Source organism: Rana temporaria, chromosome 2, assembly GCF_905171775.1.
Source record: "Rana temporaria chromosome 2, aRanTem1.1, whole genome shotgun sequence".
NCBI lineage: Eukaryota > Metazoa > Chordata > Amphibia > Anura > Ranidae > Rana > Rana temporaria.
This window is the reverse complement of record NC_053490.1, coordinates 339,041,744-339,064,813: the sequence shown is the minus strand read 5'-3', so window position 1 is coordinate 339,064,813 and position 23,070 is coordinate 339,041,744. Positions and strand designations below refer to the sequence as shown.

At 44.9% G+C, this 23,070-nt stretch overlaps 1 protein-coding gene across 5 annotated transcripts in view; it reads left to right on the top strand.

The window, feature by feature from the left end:
• Positions 1–15,090, top strand: part of LOC120928427 (CUB and sushi domain-containing protein 1-like) — a 368,880-nt gene extending 353,790 nt beyond the window's left edge. For 3 of the 5 annotated variants that reach the window (XM_040339531.1, XM_040339530.1, XM_040339527.1), the window contains one exon: positions 14,709–15,090. In XM_040339531.1, coding sequence (XP_040195465.1) covers positions 14,709–14,760 — 52 coding nt within the window. In that variant the 3' untranslated portion in view covers positions 14,761–15,090. Of the gene's footprint in view, positions 1–13,302; positions 13,379–14,708 lie in introns of all 5 variants that reach the window. The other 2 variants (XM_040339528.1, XM_040339529.1) reach the window with 2 other exon arrangements.
• Positions 15,091–23,070: the final 7,980 nt, after the last annotated feature.

Sequence of the window (23,070 nt, the reverse complement as noted above, 5' to 3'; positions counted from 1 at the left end):
TATTTCAGCGTTTCATCTAAATGAGGACATTGTGCTTCCATCTCGTGTCCTCTTTGCAGCCTAAAGAGGTTGCTTTGCATTCCTTGGATGTGGTCCGGGCTCTGAGGGTGTATCTGTCTGCTACGGCTTCGTTTCGGAGGTCAGATTCACTGTTCGTGGCTGGTCCAAAGAAGGGCCTGGCGGTCTCGTCGGCCCCCATTTCTCGGTGGATTTGACAGATCGTGATCCAGGCTTAAGCCTTAAAAGGGCGGGCGCCTCCCTTTCCTGTCATAGCACATTCGACCAGGGCAATTGGTGCCTCCTGGGCTTTCCGACATCAAGCATTAATTTCCTAGGTGTGTAAGGCGGCAACTTGGTCGTCCGTTCACTTTTACTAAATTTTACAAGGTTGATGTGAGCGCATCTGTGGATGCTTGCTTCGGGCGCAAGGTTTTGCAGGTGGCTGTTTAAGGTTGCAACTCCTCCGTTAAGGAGCTCTGGTTGTTATGGGTGGATTTTTTTTGTTGCTGTTCCCAGCCCTCGTTTTTTTTACACAGCTTGGGGACGTCCCTAAGGTCACGATTGAAAGTGCTATGTCTGTCAATGAACGAAAGAGAAAATAGGATTTTTGTACTCACCGTTAAATCCTTTTCTCTGAAGTTCGACGGACACAGCACCCACCCCTCCTTTTTCATGTTTGAACTGCTTTTTGACAAACTGAGCTGCTGGATGCAGTGTGAGGGGTTATAGCCAGTAGAACAGCCATCTGGGCGGTACTGTGCAGTTTTGCTGTTTTATTTTTATTTTTTTAACAGAAAAAGCTTTTATTTGACAATTCGGCATTACATCTTAATCAGGTTACAGAACACAATAATACAAAGGTGCAGATCTAGAACGTCCATGGGTAAGTGGGAAAACCCGCCCATACACCAGTAAAGGATCCAGCTCCATCTAGCATCCAGTATAACATAGCAAATCCTACTCATCACCACCCCCAACAGTTCTCATAAGCCATAAAAAGGCCCATCCTGTGAGAGTTCGGGGGCAGGGAGGGGACCCAAAAAGGGAGGGAGCAAGGGGATAGGGGGAGAGGATATATATATAAGGGAAAAAAAGGGGGGGCACACAGGGGGGTCGGAAGAGGGGAGGGGAACACCACATCACCCACCCTCAACTTGTCCTCAGGGTGGCAAGGGATCAGGGACCGCACATGTATCAGTCTAGGCGGACCATATCTTATCATACTTTCCCGGACACTGTCTACTTTCGTAGGTTAATCTATATAGAGGGAGCACTGAGGTTACCAACTTCCGCCAGGAGTCATGGGTGGGGGGATCCTCTGACTTCCACTTTAGCATAATCTTCCGCCTAGCATAGTACAGGGAGAATGTCAAACATAACTTGCAGTACCTATCCCCCTCCACATCCTCCATATAGCTTAGCAGTAAAAGCTTCGGATCAGCCTGTATGCTGATCCTGCAAATGTCACTGAGAGTAGAGGCCACAGCCGCCCAATAGGGCTGAAGTTTGGGACAGGACCAGACCATATGCCAGAAAGTTCCTATCTCCTGCTTGCATCTCGGACAGTGGGGGTCCCTCTGGGGGTACACCCACGCCAACCGCTGTGGTGTAAAATAGGCTATGTGTTTAAGCTGCGCAAACCTGTCCCTAGGGGCAATCAAAGAAGGGATATATGCAGAGAGGCAATCCTCCCATTCCTCCTCCTCCTGAGACGAGATATCCAACTTCCACCTTTCCCAAGTTCTAGTGAGTTTAGTATCATGCCCCACTGTGAGATATAGATATAAAGAAGAGAGGGGGCGCCCCATCACATCCGAGATCAGGAGGCGCTCCACGGAGTCCGACTCCATGGTCAGGGGTTCAGGGAACTGGGCCTGGAATGCATGCTTCAGCTGCCAATACCGAAACTGGAAGGAGGCCGGCAGGGAATAACCACTGCGCAGCTCCCGAAACGTCCGAAGCCTACCATCCCGAACTTAGGGCCAGATCCACAAAGAGCCGGCGTAATGTAAAAATTCCCATTTAAGTTACACTGCCTTAAAATTTCTACCTAAATGCCCGATCCACAAAGCACTTACCTAGAAATTTTCGGCTGTGTAACTTAAATTCCGCCGGCGCAAGGCGTTTCTCTTCAAATGGGGGCGATTCCCATTTAAATTAGGCGCGCTCCCGCGCCGGCCGTACTGCGCATGCTCGTGACGTCATTTTCCCGACGTGCATAGCGCAAAATTACGTTACGCCGAGCTTTGTGGATCGCGTCGGGTCAATAAAGTTGCGTCAAAAAAAAAAAAAGATACGGCGAAATTTTTTTTTTTAAAACAAAAAAAAAACGCGTCGCTGGACAGAAGGGTCTACTTTTACAAGGTGTAAACAGTTTACACTTTGTAAAAGCAGCCCTAATTTTACACATGCAACTTAATACTTACGGAGAAAAAACGAAGCGTAAATGCTTCGTGGATCTCCGTAAGTGCTAATTTGCATACCCGAAGCGGCATTTCGACGCGAAATGCCCCCAGCGGCGGATGCGGTACTGCATCCTAAGATCCGGCAGTGTAAGTCCCTTACACATGTCGGATCTTCTGTCTATCTCTTGGAAACTGATTCTGTGGATCAGTTCCAAAGATAGAAACAGGGATACGACGGCGTATCAGTAGATACGCCGGCGTATCCCTTTTGAGGATCTGGCCCTATATGTCTAACCTTAACAATCCCCCTTTTCGCCCAGAGACATGGGTCTGGAATAGAATTAAAGTGGGGCAACATAGGATTGCCCCACAAGGGGGCGTGTGGGGAAATGTGATTCGGCTTCCTATAGACTGCTCTAGCCTCCTGCCATACCTTCACGGTGGTACACATAAGCGACGTAATGGAAGGGCTAGCCCCAAGACCCCTGAATGGTTGCTGAGCGCTGCGTACAAGTCCAAAACTGCCGCCTCCAGCGTCACTGCCGGGTTCTGTTTAGGCTGGGAGAACCACCATCTCATTGTGACCAAGACCGCTGCCCAATAATAAATACGGAAGTTCGGGAGTGCCAGTCCCCCCCCAGACATAGGGAGGTAGAGAATTTGTCTCGCCACCCTGGGGGGCCGTCCGGCCCACACAAAGGACAGCACCACACTCTCCAACCTTCGGAAGAAGGATACAGGGAGATGAGATGGTGTGCTTCGAAAAAAATAAAGACATTTCGGTAGAAAAATCATTTTCAAGAGGTTTACTCTTCCTACAGAGGTCAGGGGCAGGGAGCGCCACACCGCACATTTGGACACTAGTTGCGACATGATGGGTTGTATATTAGTGTTCACATAGTCCTCTGTCCTGCCCGTGATTTTAATACCTAGGTAAGTGAATTCGTCCACCTACCTGAGCGGAGTGCCCAATGCGGGTCGTGGCGATCTGGGGTGCAGTGGGAACAGGACTGGGACTTTGTCCCAGTTTATGCGTATCCCCGAGTAGCTGCCAAATTGGTCAAACATCTCCAGTGCGGTCTGCAGCGAGGACGAAGCATCGTCCAAGTAGAGCAGAGTGTCATCCGCGTACAGAGACAGCTTCTCCTCAATCGGGCCTGTCCGTATCCCACGCACCCTCCTCTCCGCCCTGATCTGTATTGCCAACGGTTCCAGCGCAATCACAAATAAACCCGGGGAAAGTGGGCACTCCTGTCGCATGCCGTGGCCCAGTGGAAAAGCCTCCGAGAGGCAGCCATTAGTACGGATCCTGGCCACGGGCTAGCATACAGCATGCGCACCCACTGCAGGAAGCCCGGACCAAATCCGAAGCCCGAGAGGACCCCCCAAAGGTAGTCCCACTCGACCGAGTCAAAGGCCTTCTCAGTTTTGCTGTTTTTACATGTGCTGTGTCCGTCAATGAACTTCAGAGAAAAGGATTTTATAGTGAGTCCAAAAATCCTATTTTTCCAGTATGTGCTAGTTTTTTACAGTCTGCATTAAATGAAATCATGTTATGATCACTGCTACAAATTGAATCATGCTCTGTTGGAGATTTTTGCTTTCCTCCAGATCAACTGTAAGTATAGGATAGTGTATATGGAGGATTTATATACAGTGGATAAAATAAGTATTAAACACGTCACCATTTTTCGAATTAAATATCTTTCTAAAGGTGCTATTGTAATTAAATAACAACCCATGCAATCCGAACTTACAAAGAAACCAAAACAAAGAAGTTCATAAGTTGTGTAATAAAATGGAATGACACAGGGGAAAAAGCATTAAACATTCTAACTGAAATTTATGTAATACTTCGTACAAAATCCTTTGTTGATAATGACAGCATCAAGACACCTCCTGTATGCAGTAGTGTATTTAGGTTTTGTGCTGCCCTCGGCCTGACTAAACTCATGTACCCCCTAATTTAAATATGACCCAATAAGACCCTTAAGTTCTTAGGGCCTGGGGGGCGGGCATTGTATTCCCTTAATTTGCATAGATTTCCTCTCACTTCCTGTTTGGCTATGGGGCAGGAAATGAAGGGAAACCTCTGCAATGGAACAGGGATGGTAAAAAATTTACTGACAGGGACTATAACCCTCCCTTACTCTATCCAAAATGAAAAAAAAAAAAGTGTTGCCTATATGGAGAAACTAGTCGCATGCATTGCTCAGGTGTTGTTTTGGCCCATTCTTACACACAAACCGTATTCAAATCTTGAAGGTTCCCTGAGCCTCTTCTGTAAACTCTGATCTTTAGTTCTTTCCATAGATTTTCTATTAGATTCAAGTCAGGTGATTGGCTGGGCCATTAAGAGTTTGTTTGGGATCATTGTCTTGCTGAAATGTCCACCCTCGTTTCATCTTCATTATCCTGGTAGATGGCAGCAGATTTTTATCAAGAATGTGTTGGTACATTTTTCCATTCATCCTTCCTTCAATGATATGAAGTTTGCCAATACCGCATGCTGAAAAACAGCCCCACACCATGATGTTCCCACCTCCAAACTTCACTGTTGGTATGGTGTTTTTGGGGTGATGTGCAGTGCCATTTTACCTCCAAACATGATGTGTATTATGGTATTCAAGGAATTCAATTTTGGACTCATCTGACCACACTGTATTCTCACAGTATTTCACAGGCTTGTCTAAATGTTGTGCAGCAAACTTTAACCACTTGACAACTGGGCACTTAAACACCCTTAATAACCAGACCAATTTTCAGCTTTCGGTGCTCTCACATTTTGAATGACAATAACTCAGTCATACAACACTGTAACCAAATGAAATTTTTGTCCTTTTTTTCCCCACAAATAGAGCTTTCTTTTGGTGGTATTTGATCACCTCTGCGGTTTTTATTTTTTCCGCTATAAATGAAAAAAGAAAGAAAATTTTGTAAAAAAAATGAATTTTTCTTCATTTCTATTATAACATTTTGCAAAAAAGAATTTTTTTTTCATAAATTTGGCCTAAAATGTATACTGCTACATATCTTTGGTAAAAAAAAAAAAAAAATTGGGTTATTATTTAGTCTGGGTGAAAGTTATAGGGTCTACAAGCTATGGTACCAATTACTGAAAATTGATCAATTTGATCACATCTGAAGTACTGACAGCTTCTCTCATTTCTTGAGACCCTAACATGCCAGAAAAGTACAAATACCCCCCAAATGACCCCTTTTTGGAAAGAAGACATTCCAAGGTATTTAGAAAGAGGCATGGTGAGTTTTTAGAAGTTGTAATTTTTTTCCACAATTCTTTGCAAAATCAAGATTTTTTTTTTTTTTTTTCACAAAATGTTCATATTTGCCGGTTATTTCTCACACACAGCATATGCATAACACTAATTACACCCCAAAACACATTCTGCTATTCCTCCCGAGTATGCCGATACCAAATGTGTGAGACTTTTACACAGCGTGGCCACATACAGAGGCCCGACATGCAGGGAGCACCATCAGGCGTTCTGGAGCACCGAGACCAATTCTGACATTTCTCTCCTACATGGAAAAATCATCATTTATTTGCTAGAAAATTACATAGAACCCCAAAACATTATATATGCTTTTTTAGCAAAAACCCTAGAGAATACAATGGCGGTCGTTGCAACTTTTTATCGCGCACGTTATTTTCGCAGCAATTGTTCGAATGTGTTTTTTTGGAAATTAAAACGGTTTTGTGCTTTTAAAAAAAAAAAACATTAAAGTTAGCCCAATGTTTTTGCATAATATGAAAGATGAAGTTACGCCGAGTCAATAGATACCCAACATGTCGCCCTTCAAAATTGCACACGCTTGTGGAATGGCGCCAAACTTCGCTACTTAAAAATCCCCATAGGCGACGCTTTAAATATTTTTACTGGTTACATCTTTTTAGTTGGAGAAGAGCTCTAGGGCCAAAAGTATTGCTCTTGCTCCAACGTTCGCAGCGATACCTCACATGTGTGGTTTGAACACCGTTTTCATATGTGGGCGGGACTTACGTGTGCGGTCGCTTCTGTATACGAGCACGCAGGAACAGGGGCGCTTTAAAAAAAAAAAAAAATTTTATTGTTCATTTCACTTTATTTATTTTAGTTTGATACGTTTTTCCCCAAAAATAAATGTTTTGATCACTTTTATTCCTATTACAAGGAATGTAAACATCCCTTGTAATAGGAATATAGCATGACAGGTCCTCTTTACAGTGAGATGTGGGGTCAATAAGACCCCACATCTCACCTCTAGGCTGGGAAGCCTGAAAAAAAATAAAAAAAAATAAAAAGATCCTGGTTTCGATCGTAGCGGTGAGTCAGAAGAGGCACCAGAGGGAGAAGGGAGGGGAGACGTCCCCTTTCGCCTCCCGTAAGAACAATCAAGAGGTGGAACAGCCGACATGATTGTTCTTATGGTGTAGGGCAGGGGTCCTCAAACTACGGCCCGCGGGCCGTATCCGGCCCGCCAGTGTGATTTACCCGGCCCGTGGACTGAAACTAGTGACAGGGCAGTGGCGATGAAACTGACAGTTCCTGAGAAGGGACACAGGCAGAGCCGCAGCAGCGGGGGAATTCCACCCCTCCCTCTCCTTGAGCAGAGTATTCACCTGGCAATGCCTGCTCCTATTGGCTACATTCAGAGCCAATAGCTGGGAAACTAGAGCATTATGGGAATAGTAGTCCTGGATACCAGCAGGCCCCATGATGATTCCCTGAGAGGAGTTCAGCCCCCAACATGCCGAGTGGGAGGGGGAATAGGAAGAGAGGAGAAGAAATGCCATGAGGCTATCGAGTGGAGGGAGCCAGTGATTATTTTATTACCCTCCAAGGTAAGAACTTACCTCCCATCTATCTGGCTGCTCCCACTCTGTTCTACCCTCCACCTGGCTGCTCCAACTCTGTTCTACCTTCCACCTGGCTGCTCCCACTCTGTCCTCCCCTCCACCTGACTGCATCCACCCTGTCCTCCACTCCACCTGGCTGTTCCCATTCTGTTCTACCCTCCACCTGGCTGCTCCAACTCTATTCTACCCTTCCACCTGGCTGCTACCACTCTGTTCTACCCTCCACCTGGCTGCTCAACTCTATTCTACCCTACACCTGGCTGCTACCACTCTGTTCTACCCTCCACCTGGCTGCTCCAACTCTATTCTACCTTCCACCTGGCTGCTACCACTCTGTTCTACCCTCCACCTGGCTGCTCCAACTCTATTCTACCTTCCACCTGGCTGCTACCACTCTGTTCTACCCTCCACCTGGCTGCTCCAACTCTATTCTACCCTTCCACCTGGCTGCTACCACTCTGTTCTACCCTCCACCTGGCTGCTCCAACTCTATTCTACCTTCCACCTGGCTGCTACCACTCTGTTCTACCCTCCACCTGGCTGCTCCAACTCTATTCTACCCTTCCACCTGGCTGCTACCACTCTGTTCTACCCTCCACCTGGCTGCTCCAACTCTATTCTACCTTCCACCTGGCTGCTACCACTCTGTTCTACCCTCCACCTGGCTGCTCCAACTCTATTCTACCCTACACCTGGCTGCTACTACTCTGTTCTACCCTCCACCTGGCTGCTCCAACTCTATTCTGCCCTCCACCTGGCTGCTCCAACTCTATTCTACCCTTCCACCTGGCTGCTACCACTCTGTTCTACCCTCCACCTGGCTGCTCCAACTCTATTCTACCCTACACCTGGCTGCTACCACTCTGTTCTACCCTCCACCTGGCTGCTCCAACTCTATTCTGCCCTCCACCTGGCTGCTCCAACTCTATTCTATCCTCCACCTGGCTGCTCCCACTCTGTCCTCCACTTCACCTGGCTGCTCCAACTCTATTCTACCCTCCACCTGGCTGCTCCAACTCTATTCTACCCTCCACCTGGCTGCTCCCACTCTGTCCTCCACTTCACCTGGCTGCTCCAACTCTATTCTATCCTCCACCTGGCTGCTCCAACTCTATTCTACCTTCCACCTGGCTGCTCCCACTCTGTTCAACCCTCCACCTGGCTGCTTCAACTCTTTTCTACCCTCCACCTGGCTGCATCCACCCTGTCCTTCCTTCCACCTGGCTGCTCCAGCTCTATTCTACCCTCCACCTGGCTGCTCCCACCCTGTCCTCCCCTCAACCTGGCTGCATCCACCCTATCCTTCCTTCCACCTGGCTGCTCCCACTCTGTTCTACCCTCCACCTGGCTGCTCCAACTCTATTCTACCTCTACCTGGCTGCTCCAACTCTATTCTACCCTCCACCTGGCTGCTCCAACTCTATTCTACCCTCCACCTGGCTGCTCCAACTCTATTCTACCCTCCACCTGGCTGCTCCAACTCTATTCTACCCTCCACCTGTCTGCTCCCACCCTGTCCTCCCCTCCACCTGGCTGCTCCCACCCTGTCCTCCCCTCCACCTGGCTGCATCCACCCTGTCCTCCCCTCCACCTGGCTGCATCCACCCTGTCCTCCCCTCCACCTGGCTGCATCCACCCTGTCCTCCCCTTCATCTGGCTGCTCCCACTCTGTCCTACCCTCCACCTGACTGCTCCTTCTCTGTCCTATCCTCTTCCCTCCCTTTGTGTTAGGGGTCTGTGTGATGGGGGGAGCCTGTTATTGGGGGCTCAGAGAGAAGTTTGTGTTGGGGGGCTTTGTGATGGGGGGACCTAATACGGGGGAATCTTTGATGGGGGTATCTGTAATGGAGAGGAATCGGTGATGGGGGGGTTCCCTGATAAGGGGGTCTGTGATAGGGAGGGGGTTCTGTGATAGGGGGGTTCTGTGATGAGGGGAATCTGTGAAATACTAATAAGTTTATGTTGATTAAAATTGTTCTTTATTTTAAATATTGTATTGTTTTTTCCTGTTTTTTTTGTACTTCAAATAAGATGTGTGCATAGGTTCATATTTTTTTTAAACCATAGTCCGGCCCCCCAACAGTCTGAGGGACCATGAACTGGCCCCCTGTTTAAAAAGTTTGAGGACCCCTGGTGTAGGGAATCGCCGGCTGAAAAAAATGATATCTGAATGATGCCTGTAGCTGCAGGCATCATTCAGATATCCCTGCACAAAGTCAAGGACGTCATGACGGCCGGTGGGCGGGAAGTGGTTAAAACGCATTTTTTTCCCAGAGTATTTTCTGGGTACTGCAGAGTATTAGCCGGGGTATTGCAGAGTATTGGTGTTGGGGTATTGCAGAGTATTGGTGTTGGGGTATTGCAGAGTATTGGTGTTGGGGTATTGCAGAGTATTGGTGTTGGGGTATTGCAGAGTATTGGTGCGGGGGTATTGCAGAGTATTGGTGCGGGGGTATTGCAGAGTATTGGTGCGGGGGTATTGCAGAGTATTGGTGCGGGGGTATTGCAGAGTATTGGTGCGGGGGTATTGCAGAGTATTGGTGCGGGGGTATTGCAGAGTATTGGTGCGGGGGTATTGTAGAGTATTGGTGCGGGGGTATTGCAGAGTATTGGTGCGGGGGGTATTGCAGAGTAATTGCGCAGAGTAATTGCGCAGGGGTATTGCAGAGTATTGCCGGGGAGTAATGCAGAGTATTGCCGGGGAGTAATGCAGAGTATTGCCGGGGAGTAATGCAGAGTATTGCCGGGGAGTAATGCAGAGTATTGCCGGGGAGTAATGCAGAGTATTGCCGGGGAGTAATGCAGAGTATTGCCGGGGAGTAATGCAGAGTATTGCCGGGGAGTAATGCAGAGTATTGCCGGGGAGTAATGCAGAGTATTGCGCAGGGGAGTAATGCAGAGTATTGCCGGGGAGTAATGCAGAGTATTGCCGGGGAGTAATGCAGAGTATTGCGCAGGGGAGTAATGCAGAGTATTGAGCGGGGGGGGTATGCAGAGTATTGCGCAGGGGGTGGTATGCAGAGTATTGCGCAGGGGGTGGTATGCAGAGTATTGCGCAGGGGGTGGTATGCAGAGTATTGCGCAGGGGAGGTATGCAGAGTATTTCGCAGGGGGGTATGCAGAGTATTGCGCAGGGGGTATGCAGAGTATTGCGCAGGGGGGGTATGCAGAGTATTGCGCAGGGGGGGTATGCAGAGTATTGCGCAGGGGGGGTATGCAGAGTATTGCGCAGGGGGGGTATGCAGAGTATTGCGCAGGGGGGGTATGCAGAGTATTGCGCAGGGGGGGGTATGCAGAGTATTTCGCAGGGGGGGGGGGTATGCAGAGTATTTCGCAGGGGGTATGCAGAGTATTTCGCAGGGGGGTATGCAGAGTATTGCGCAGGGGGGTATGCAGAGTATTGCGAAGGGGGGTATGCAGAGTATTGCGCAGGGGAGGTATGCAGAGTATTTTGCAGGGGGGTATGCAGAGTATTTTGCAGGGGGGTATGCAGAGTATTGCGCAGGGGGGGTATGCAGAGTATTGCGCAGGGGGGGGTATGCAGAGTATTTCGCAGGGGGGGGGGTATGCAGAGTATTTCGCAGGGGGGGGTATGCAGAGTATTTCGCAGGGGGGGTATGCAGAGTATTTCGCAGGGGGGGGTATGCAGAGTATTTCGCAGGGGGGGGTATGCAGAGTATTTCGCAGGGGGGTATGCAGAGTATTGCGCAGGGGGGTATGCAGAGTATTGACGGCGGTATGCAGAGTATTGTAGGGGGGGTATTGCAGAGTATTGTAGGGGGTAATGCACAGTATTGCAGGGGGTTTCAGGGATGGCTGAGCAGGGATGGATGGATCTGTGACTGCAATAGTCACAGATCCATCCACAGCGCTGCTGACACCCGCGCTCCCCCCTCTCACACTGTACCGCTCGGTACAGAGAGAGGAGGGAGGAACCGGCGTCATCAAAAGACGCCGGTTTGTTTACATGTGATCGCTCCGTCATTGGACGGAGCAATCACGTGGTAAACGGCCGCTATCAGCGGCCATTTACCGCGATTCGTGATCGGCCGGGTCCTCTGGACCCGGCGGTCACGGATGTTCCCGTGTGCGCGCCCCAGGGGACGTGCGGGAGAGCGACTCTGGGAGGACGTACATTGACGCCCTCCTAGAGTTAACCACCCGCCCTGTAGACGTATATTGTCTATGGGGCGGTTACTAAGTGGTTAAACAAACTTTAACATGCTTTTTTTATTGCAATGGAGTCTTGCGTGCATGTAGGCCAGGGCGGTTGAGTGCATTACTTATTATTTTCTTTGAAACAATTGTACCTGCTAATTCCAGGTCTTTCTGAAGCTCTCCACAAATGATCTGGTAGATCTTTTCACTCCTCTGTCAGAAATCTTGCGAGGAGCACCTGGTTGTGGCTGTTTTATGGTGAAATTATGTTCTTTTCACTTCCAGTTTCTAGTGATCACTAGAACATTCAGAAGTTTGGAAATCCTTCTGTAACCAATGTCATCAGCATGTTTTGCAACAATAAGGTTGCGAAGGTCTTGGGAGAGCTCTTTGCTTTTACCCATCATTAGATGTTTCTTGTGTGACACCTTGGTAATGAGACACCTTTTTATAGGCCATCAGTTGAGACTGAACCAGCTGATATTAATTTGCACTGACAAGGGGCAGGATTGCTTTTCTAATTACTGATAGATTTCAACTGGTGTCTTGGCTTTCCATGCCTTTTTGCACCTCTTTCTTCGTATGTTCAATACTTTTTCCCGGTTACATTCCATTTTATTACACAACTTAATTTCTAGTGATTGAAAAAGATATTTCATATTTTTTCATCCTTGTAATGACATTGGAGGGATGAAACCTTTAGTGGCATGGTGCAGTTTACCCTGTAGAGATACTTTATCATTTAAAATTAATAGCCTCATCCAAACATTGTTATGAAGAACTCCTCTACAAAGGACGCATGCTTCTGCTGAATTTTCAATTGCTATATAAAAAGGGTCAGTCTTGGGTTTTTAGCACCCGCTGGTCATTATTCGGCATTGCAGCTCAGGTAATCCTGCAGTGCCCAGCTCAATTAGAAGTGTTTAAATAGACCAGGGATATGCAATTAGCGAAACTCCAGCTGTTGCAAAACTACAAGTCCCATCATGCCTCTGCCTCTGAGTGTCATGCTTGTGGCTGTCAGAGTCTTGCTATGCCTCATGGGACTTGTAGTTCTGCATCAGCTGGAGGTCCGCTAATTGCATATCCCTGAAATAGACTGTTGGGCATTCATCCTTTGAGCAATAAGCCAGCCAGCCCTCTTGATATAACATTCTGTGGATTGTGTGAACTTCAGCTGCACTCCGTTTATTAATACCTGTCCTGATCATCAACCTGTTCTATTGCCCAGGCCATGTGTCTGAGGACTTCATGCTACTCGTCTTCAGGGTAGCACCTCAGCAAGAGTCTGCACCCCCTCTGGGTGAGACAAAGGGTGCACAAACCGTGACAGTTGTTCATGCATTGCTGTATGGGTTTAGCAAGCTGGGTTATTGCTTTTAGCAGTTTGTTATTGCTGCTTACACTGCTTTGCCTCCAGTGATTTCACTAAGGAAGCAAGTTGTCAGATATGCCCACAACTGATTTTTGGAAATGTGTATCCTTTACAATCAGTCTTTTGCTTACATCAGACTGTTCACTTAAATAGATAATGCAGGCACATGTTGGTGGAAAAGCCAGGGTTTCTGCTCTAGGGAAGTGTGCTTCTACATTGGCATCACTAAGATGAGTGACAGATACTGCCTAAGAAAATTACATTTACATTCCTGCTTAGAATGCACCCTTAACTGTGTTTTAAAACTGTAATAAGATCCTACATGTCATGTTGCTAAAATTACCATCAATTCATAATTTTTAATACTTAGTTACAACACATTATTGGTTTGTAGTTAATTGTATGGTTATTCCTCTCAATTTCACATAAAACACTCCTTAAAAAGAAATGGTATTTGTTGGTGGAGATTTTTTATCCAACAGTAGATTTATTTCTTCTTTATCCAGTGAATATTATTGTGATGTAAAGACAGACGAGCCAGAGCTGTGAATCGGATATATATTTTAAAAATCAAGGTACAAGGTACTTCCATTCTTATAAATATATAAAAGATTTAACACTACTGTACAAGTCCATACCACCTTTGTAAGAATGTCACTATGTTGTACTGTGCAGCTTTCTGCTTTGCATACTAACATCATTTGGCAATGTTGAATAGAAGTACCAGAAACAAACTCTCATCTGCTAGAAATCCTCACAATGTTTACCAATAGATTACTATTTTCTAAATTAACTGAATATTTTATTTAATTTTTATCTGAAACCGCAAGCCTCTATATCTAGTTCTATAATAAAATAAACAGGCCTTGAGTGGCTCATTGAAATTTCAAAATTGAAGGAAATACTTTCTAGCTCCAAAATAGGTTTAGTAGTTGATACTTCCTGGAATAAGAAGAAATGGCTAATTCTTTCATACTTGGTGTTGGGCTTGCTTTGGCTGAATTGTGCTTTTTTTTATGGAAGGACCAGAGCTGTTCACAAAATACAAAAAAATAAAAAAAAATGTCATGGTATTCTAATGCACAGTGTATTACTAGCTTGGATTTTAAATTGCTATCTATTCCATGGCATTATGCCTCACGATTTGGCTTTTAGGATCTTCCTTCCAGCCTTGGAGTGGTCATTGCTCATGTTGCTGCATTCTCCCAATATAAAAAAAAAAAAAAACTCAAGGGTCTCGCCACTGAAGTTTCCAAGTAATGACCCATTGTTAATTTTTTTCACTAGATACAAACAATTATTAAATACCTGTTTTGGGTTGACTGGCTTCTTAAAAAAATGACAAAACAAAACTATATGGTAGCATTAAAGTAACATACTATGTTGAGTAGCTAAGTTGTAAGTAATTTTAGTAGATTCTTATGTAAACCGTTATTTTCAAAAAAAAATAATTTGTATTGTTTTTCTGTACAGCTCTCTTTTTACTGAAAGCTTTAGGTGAAGGACTACTTTTGTCAAGCCATAATTAGTATTAACGCAGACAGGAATCCTTTGGTTTTCTGACATTTTTATGCAACTAACTATTGTTGTAACCATCTCTGTGCTTATGTACACTAACAATAGTCATTGATTAGAGACCACAAGAGTTGTGCACTGTGTTTTAAATTCACAGATAAACTGGCTCAGACTTGAAAATAATTATTTCCATAGTACAGCACTGTGTTCTTGTAGTCTTGATTGAACTACCGGTATCCATACATCATTAAACCATTTGTTTTTAACTTGTTCTTCACTTATTCCTTCCTTGATTTTTGTATGACTTTTACTTTTTTTTTCTTATAGAATTCTTCACTGTCCTTTGGCCTCAATATAATACTTTCTTGTGTAATAATTTGTTACTTTTTTGTTTTAGGAAGCTGCATCCCAATATCCCTAGTGTGCAATATAGCCATTGCACAGCATAAATGCCTGAAGAGCAGAACAAATACCTGATGTGTCTGAATGGAAACCAAAAATATCTTCTATGCACTGAGCGCCACATTTTCTATGTAGCTAATTATGACTATAATGTGGACACAAAAAACATTTCGAATTATCACACTGATTGAGCAATCTTTGCTCGCATACAGCTGGCTGTGTTACATTTTTTTTCTGTTAGACCAGCGACTTTTGACATTCTTAGGGAGTATAGTTAACTTTTTAGTTAACATTTTTGCTGAATCTTTTATATGTATATTGTGGCCCCATGTAAATTACAGCTGTAAAATTACACCTTTTCTGCTTTTTTTAAGGTATTTTTACTTATTTCTTGTCTAGTTATGTCATAGTTTTGTTTGACACATTACAGCCTCACGGTGCCTAAGATTTCATGTCAGGAGACCTTTCATGACAGTGAAAGCATAGCTAGGTCTGGGGTAAAACACACCTCCGTAGCATCAAACTTGATCACATGCCTTACCTGGAATCACCACTGCGCCAGGTAACAAACATCCTACCTGGTTTCCTTTAAGGCTTTCATTACACATGTGTCAAACTGGGGTATTTACAACAGGTTTCTTGTACCCAATTCTCTCATTGTCCTAATATAAAAGGTCATTTTGAAACAAATGATAAAAGAGTTCTCACTGCACCACATTAGAAACAATGGACCTACAGGCCCTACTTGACATTGTGGTACTGTGTGTGTGTGTGTATAGTGGTTCCCACGTGTGCAGTTCCAAATGCAGGTATAGGGATCTGGGAGCGGTAAGCGGGATGATTGCGTATTTGACATTCTGTTGTACGAGAAAGAATGTCTTATCACACTGGTCATTATTTGTTTCTTGACATACTATTATATCTTTCATGGGTCATAGTTACTGTTGCAGTTAATGATAATCCTTTGTTGTCAGAATTAAAATGTACTCAAACTGTTTTCTAGATTCTGGGCCATATTCTCCTAGATTTCCCGCTGGCGGCGCGTAAGCCATTTACACTCCGCCGCCCCAACCTACAGGAGCAAGTGCTGTATTCCCCAAACACTTGCTCCGTAGTTTGGGGCGGCGGAGTGTAAATGGCCTGGCGTAGCCACGCGTATCTCCAAGGGGGCGGCTTCTATTTAAATTAAGCGCGCCCCCGATTCTAACGAACTGCGCATGCGCCAGGCTTAAAATAGCCCAGTGCGCATGCTCCAGTTCTCGGCGTAAAACGTCAATGACGCCGACGTGTGCGTCATTGACGCAAAGTCGTATTCAAGAACGACTTAGGGAAACGACGTAGCTGACGGAAAAACACGACGCGGACCCGACGCCATACTTAACATGGCCTACGTGGGACTTGCGTAAACTTACCCCTCATATAGCAGGGGTAAGTTTACGCTTACGCAAACGACGTTAGCGACGGTTACGCGACGCAAATTCGTTCGGGAATCTGCGTATCAGGCTCATTTGCATAAACAAATGAGACCTGAACGTAAACGCCATCTAGCGGCAGGCGGAGTAATTACATTTAAGATCCGACAGTGTAAGTGACTTACACATGGCGGATCTTAAGTGTATCTATGCGAAAATGATTCTAAGAATCAGTCGCATAGATACACGGGCCAAAAAAGAGAGATACGATGGAGTATCCTGAGATACTCCATCGTATCCTTACTTAGAATATGGCCCTCTGTATCCCTTTTTTTTGTCGGGTATGTACGTCATATGGACCTGACAGTAGGGGGTTTCACAAACACTTTATATATCTGACAAGCCAACTTCTGGTTGCCAGATGGAAGCAGTCTGGCGTCTCCATATATGCCGGATTGCTTTCACACCCACTTGGTAACTGCTCTTGCAGCGAAATGATTAATGATCATTTACCATTGTTGTTTGACTGTCCTATTGCGCAAATAAGACATTATAACTGCACATTAAAAGAAAATAGTGGTGAAACAAAAAGCTCTGTTGCTGGCGCTGTTTGAAGGAAATAGTTTGTGTAAAGCCGATTCATGAGCTAAACTTTTTCCAATTTTTTGAATAAGTGCTTTTTTTTGTTAAATAACATTTTTTATTGTAAAAGCAACTGGAAAAAACTGGAGTGAGGAAAGTTACTGGTGTATAAAATCTATGACTAAGCACTAGTTTCAGTGCGAAATGCGTCAGCAGTCAGGTTTTATTTTTCTGTGACTTCTTTTAATAAAAGGCTACAATTTGTTCGGAGTGCAGCTGTCCAGAGACTATCTTTGTTCCTGCTTTGCTAAGTGCATTGCCTGCACCTGAGTTGTCTGCAATGGAGGATATTCATCTGGGTTCCCACCTGGAGCGGCTATTCCCTTTTCCCCTGTAGAAAATGTATGGCAGATTAGCATTCAGTTAATTTGGTGTTTGATTTACTAAAGGCAAATGGGCTGTTCAGTTTGCAAGGGAATTTTCCGCACAGTTTGGTGAATATGATGACATTTCAGTTTGCATAGAATACCCATTAAGGGGGAAAAAAATGCAGATTTGCTTGCACATGATTGGATGAAGGAAGTCAACCGTGTTTCACCTCCTTCACTAAACTCTCTGGAAAAAATATCGTCCTTGCAAAGTGCAACTTCTTTTGCAAAGAAAACGGTCTATTTGCCTTTAGTAAATCAGACTATATTAAAAGAATAATAAGGGTATATAAATAGATGGAGCTTCATATCAAATTAGTAGTAAATGGAAAACGGCAATACAAAAGTGTTTCTGTATATTTTCTCTTTTTTAGTGTTTTCTTTTTTTTATTATTCATATATTTGTTGCATAAGTATGTAAATAAAAGATTGTTTAATTATTGATGAGAACCACTGTATTCTTTGCTTTCCCTGGATGTGTGTTCCTTATACACATTCATACCTCAGATGTTGATAGTAAATCCCTCAATTACCACCTCTCAAAAAACACTAACATAAACTCCAAGTAAGCCTGTTTTCTTATTGAATGTACCAGAGTAAAACTGGACCATAACTACTTCTGATTATTAAATTGATCATATATAGACAAATCAGAGGTACAGCTATAGATGTAAATTATGCACTGAGCTATTCTAACCTTGTATTGGGATGCTGGGTGTATGTGTATATATATATATATATATATATATACACATACATACACACACACACACACACACACACAATCCTTGTATCTTAATTGTACAGCACACAGGCTGAGTGTTCATAGAACTCCGAATTGGTGCAACCTTCGTAAAACCTTGGGAGCCCTCCCTAAACACCTTGCTGTAGGAGTGACCTGTAATGTTGCTTCAGGCATTGGAATCTGCATGGTAATTCCACCTTAACAATTGGTGCAACACCTTGAGTTATCCACAGGCTGCTATAGAGGTTCAGTGCTGTGGTTCATTGCTGTGGAACCCAGTCCCTGAAGACCCCTTTGGAGGTATGCCCACCATGATGACTGAAGCCTAAACTTTATATACAGTCCAGCAGTGTGGACAGGTAAGACAGGGTCACCCGGTTTCTCTGACCATTACTGTATAAATAGGGCTATGTTTGGGTTGTATTTACTTCACAATGTAAACTTTTCAAACTTACCACTAAAATTCAGCCACTTAAAGCAGAGTTCCACCCAAAAATTGAACCTCCGCTTTAAGTGCAGATGACCCCCTGGCATGCCCTTTTTGGGGGAGGAGCAGGGACCCTGTTTTTACAGGCACCCAGCTTCCACTTCCTCTCACCCCCCCCCCTGCAATCTTCTGGGACACGTCACATCCGGGCGCCCACAGTTAGAATGCCATGGGACAGGTGAGTGTCTAATTATTAAGTCAGCAGCTACACTTTTTGTAGCTGCTGCGTCTTAAATGGGTGGAACTCCACTTTAAAGCTCAGGTGGATTACAAGATGTTGCATATAGGCTATCTCGTGCTACAACCTGCAACATACTCAAAGCAGCTGGAATTTGAAGTGCAAAAAAAAAACATCCAAAAAATGTGTGTATATAAAGTATGCTGTGCTAAATACAAATGAACCAATCCTATCTTTGTTTCAAATCATATGCTCTGTACCCATACACCTGCCATATGCTATCAATTGTAATAATACACAACGGCATTTACCACATGAGTACACAAATCTCCAAATGTGAACATAAAAAATCAAGTACTTAAAGAGGTTATAAAGGACTTTTTTTTCCCCCTAAATCGCTTCCTTTACCTTAGCGTAGTCCTCCTTCACTTACCTCATCCTTCCATTTTGATTTTAAATGTCCTTATTTCTTCTGAGAAATGCTCACTTTCTGTTCTTTTGTCTGTAACTCAACACCGTAATGTGAGGATGTCTCCCTGGTGTGGAGAAAGCCTCTTGAGGGGGAGGGGGCAAGCAGGAGTGTCAGGACGCCCACTAACACACAGCTCCTTTTTCTATTTGCAAAGTAGAGAGTGTCCTGACTTGCCTACTCACCCCCTCCCCCCTCAAGAGGCTTTCTCCACACCAGGGAGAAAGCCTTGCATTACGGTGTTGAGTTACAGACAGAAGAACAGGAAGTGAGCATTTCTCAGAAGAAATAAGGACATTTAAAAGTAAAATGGAAGGATGAGGTACGTGAAGGAGGACTGCACTGAGGTTAAGGAGGCTATTTAGGGAAAAACAATTTTTCCTTTACAACCCCTTTAACCACTTGACACCCGCACGCCGTCATATGACGTCCAAAACGGGGACCTGTTATCCCGGGTGGACGTCATATGACGTCCTGGGCCTTGCGGGGGGATATCTCAATGATGCCTGCACCCGGAGGCATCATTGAGATATCATTTTTTAGCGGCGGCGATCCTGCGCACCGTAAGAACGATCATAGCGGCGGTTCCGCCGCTAGATCGTTCTTACAGGCGGCGGGAGGGGACATCCCCCCCTCCCGCCGCCATCCGGTGCTTCTCCGGGCTCTCCCGTCCCACCGGGGGCCCGGAGAGATGATCGCCGTTTGCCATAGAGAAGACTGGTGACCAGATGGTCACCAGTCATCTCTATGACCGTCGGAGGCCCGGGCGCGATGTGATGACGTCACGCCTGGGTCCCCAGGTAAACAAACCGCAATTGCGGCTAGTTTGAATGAGATCTGTGAATTTTTTTTTCACGATCTCATTCTTTCCAGCCTGGAGGAGAGATGAGGGGTCTTATTGACCCCGCATCTCTCCTTAAAGAGGACCTGTCACACACATTCCTATTACAAGGGATGTTTACATTCCTTGTAATAGGAATAAAAGCGATTGAAAAAAAAAAAGTGTAAAAAAAAAAGTGTAAAAAATAAAGAAATAAGTAAAATAAAAAATAATAATAAAAAAATTAAAATGCCCCTGTCCCCGGTAGCTCGCGCTCAGAAGCGTACGCACACGTAAGTCCCGCCCACGTATGTAAACGTCGTTCAAACCACACATGTGAGGTGTCGCCGCATGCGTTAGAGCGTGTGCAACAATTCTAGCACTAGATCTCCTCTGTAACTCTAAACTGGCAACTTGTAAAAATGTTAAAGTGTCGCCTATGGAGATTTTTAAGTAACGAAGTTTGGCGCCATTCCATGAGTGTACGCAATTTTAAAGCGTGACATGTTAGGTATCTAGTTACTCGGCGTAACATCATCTTTCATATTTTACCAAAAAATTGGGCTAACGTTACTGTTTTGTTATTTTTTAATTTATGAAACCATTTTTTTTACAAAAAAAAGCCGTTTGAAAAATTATTGCGCAAATACGGTGCAAGATAAAAAGTTGCAATGACCGCCATTTTATTCCCTAGGGTGTCTGCTAAAAAAACATATATAATGTTTGGGGGTTCTGAGTAATTTTCTAGCAAAAGAATGATGATTTGTACATGTAGGAGAGAAGTGCCAGAATAGGCCCGGGAAGGAGGTGGGTTTTAAAGCCCGGTATTGAAGTGGTTAAGGCAATATATTGTAAACAATTGGCCATAAACCCCATGAGTAAGTGAATGTGACGAAACATGTCAGGGGCGTGGCTGTACTGACGTGTGACGCCTAAGTAGATAGTAGAACACCAACACCGCAATTTAGAGAAGTGGAGTGGGTGAGATTGAAATATCGAGTGCACACTTCTGGTCCGTCGTGACTGCAGTGCACCGCTGTGCCATTACTTTCAAGATTTGCTGTGATTTTTACGAATTGCTGTTTTTTTTTAATTAGAAATGTGAGTGTAAAAGTTGAAGTTTTATGTGTTTTAATAAATTGGTTGGAACGTTATCACACTATTGGAGCACTTCTTTCATTATCATTTACATGTGGAGAGATCCTGTTTAAAGTACGGTTGGATACTGGATGGTCGTTTTTAACCCCTTGTGTGGTTTAAAAAGTGTCTGTGCCAAACACGAAAGTGGGAGGCATTGCAAGCTGGTGAGTACGGTTTTAAAGGGAGAGGAGTCACTTGCACGCTGGTGTGGTGGAAGAGATAAGATTTAGTATTGGAACACAATCAAAACATTTTTTTTTTTTGCATATGAGTTTATGGACTATTATCAATTTGTCACATGTCACTGGGTGATAATTATAATATTCACGTTATTTATATTTATTGATTTATTGTTGTCACTAACATTTATTACAATTTATATGCCATTGAGCGCCACTTTTTCCTGTTTAATATTTGGTTAAAAGGTGAAATCACATACACATGTAAAAAGGAAGTAGATCTCCTGGCTTCTCGACTCAGTCAGAAGGTATTGAGGTTTGTGGTCAGGTCAAAAGATCCCTGGGCGGACGCAACGGATGCATTGGTGACTTCCCCCCGCTGAAGCTTCTTCCTCGTCTGCTTCGCAGGGCGGAGACCGAGGGGATTAAGTGATTCTAATTGCTCCAGATTGGCCTTGGCACCCTTGGTATGCCGACTTTGTACGCCTGGCGACTGCCAATGCGGGAGGACCTTCTGTCGCAAGGTCCTATTCTTTATCCTGCTTTACAGTCGCTGGCTTTTTTACGACATGGCTGTTGAAAGTCAGGTACTGGGGTCTGTCTGACTCAGTAATTTCCACCATGCTGAGGGCACGGAAGTCTTCTTCTAGGAAGATCTATCATCGCATATGGAAAGCCTACATCTCCATGTGTGAGGAGATGGATTGGCACCCACGGGCTTATTCGGTTTCCAGAATCCTGTTGCTTTTACAACGTGGGGTGGATCAAAGTCTTGCCCTAATCACCATAAAGGGGCAGATTTCAGCCTTGGCTATTTTCTTTCAATGATTCTTGGCGGCTCATCCACTGGTGAGAACGTTTGTGCAAGGAGTTCGACATGTGGCCACTCTGGTTCGGCCACCATTACCCCTGTGTGATTTAAATCTGGTGCTCTCTGCACTTCAGAAACCTAATTTTGAGAACATCAGAGAGATTCCCCTTTTGATACTCTCTCTGAAAGGTGGCCTTTCTGGTGGCCATTACATCAGTCAGGAGGGTTTCTGAATTGGCGGCCCTGTCTTGCAAGTCCCCCTACTTGATACTCTACAAGGATAAGGCGATGTTACACCCGCAGCCTTCTTTTCTTACGAAAGTTGTTTCGGCCTTTCATCTTAATGAGGACATCCCTGTGTCCTCACCCGTCACATTCAAATGAGGTTGCTCTACATTCCTTGGATGTTGTCCGAGCTCTGCGAGTATATCTCTCTGCTATGGCTCCGTTCCGGAGGTCAGACTCACTTTTTGTATTGGTGACTGGTCCAAAGAAGGGTCTGGCGGTCTTGTTGGCCACCATTTGTCTGTGGATCAGACAGATCGTGATTCAGGTCTACATTCCTACAGGGGCAGGCGCCTCCCTTTCCTGTCACGGCGCATTCGACCAGGGCGATGGGTGCTTCCTGGGCCTTCCGACATCAAGCGTCTGTCTCACAGGTGTGCAAGGTGGCGACACCTTCACAAAATTTTACAAGGTTGATGTGCATGCATCTGCAGATGCTTGCTTCGGCCACAAAGTTTTGCAGGCAGCTGTTTAAGGTTGCAACTCCTCTGTTGAGGAGCACTGCTTTGTTTTTGGGTGGAAGTTGCTTTGCTTGCTGTGCCCACCCCTCGTTTTTTGACACTGCTTGGGGACGTCCCTACTGTCAAGATTATTTGGAGCTGTGTCCGTCCATGAACGAAAGAGAAATTAGGATTTTTGTACTCACCATAAAATCCTTTTCTCTGAAGTTCATGGACGGACACAGCACCCACCCCTCCTTTTTTAAGTTTGTACTGCTTTTAGACGAACTGAGCTGCTGACTGCAGGGTGAGGGGTTATGACCAGAGGGCCCGCACCCTGGGTGGTGCTGTTCGGCTTTGATGTATTACATATTTTTTAAC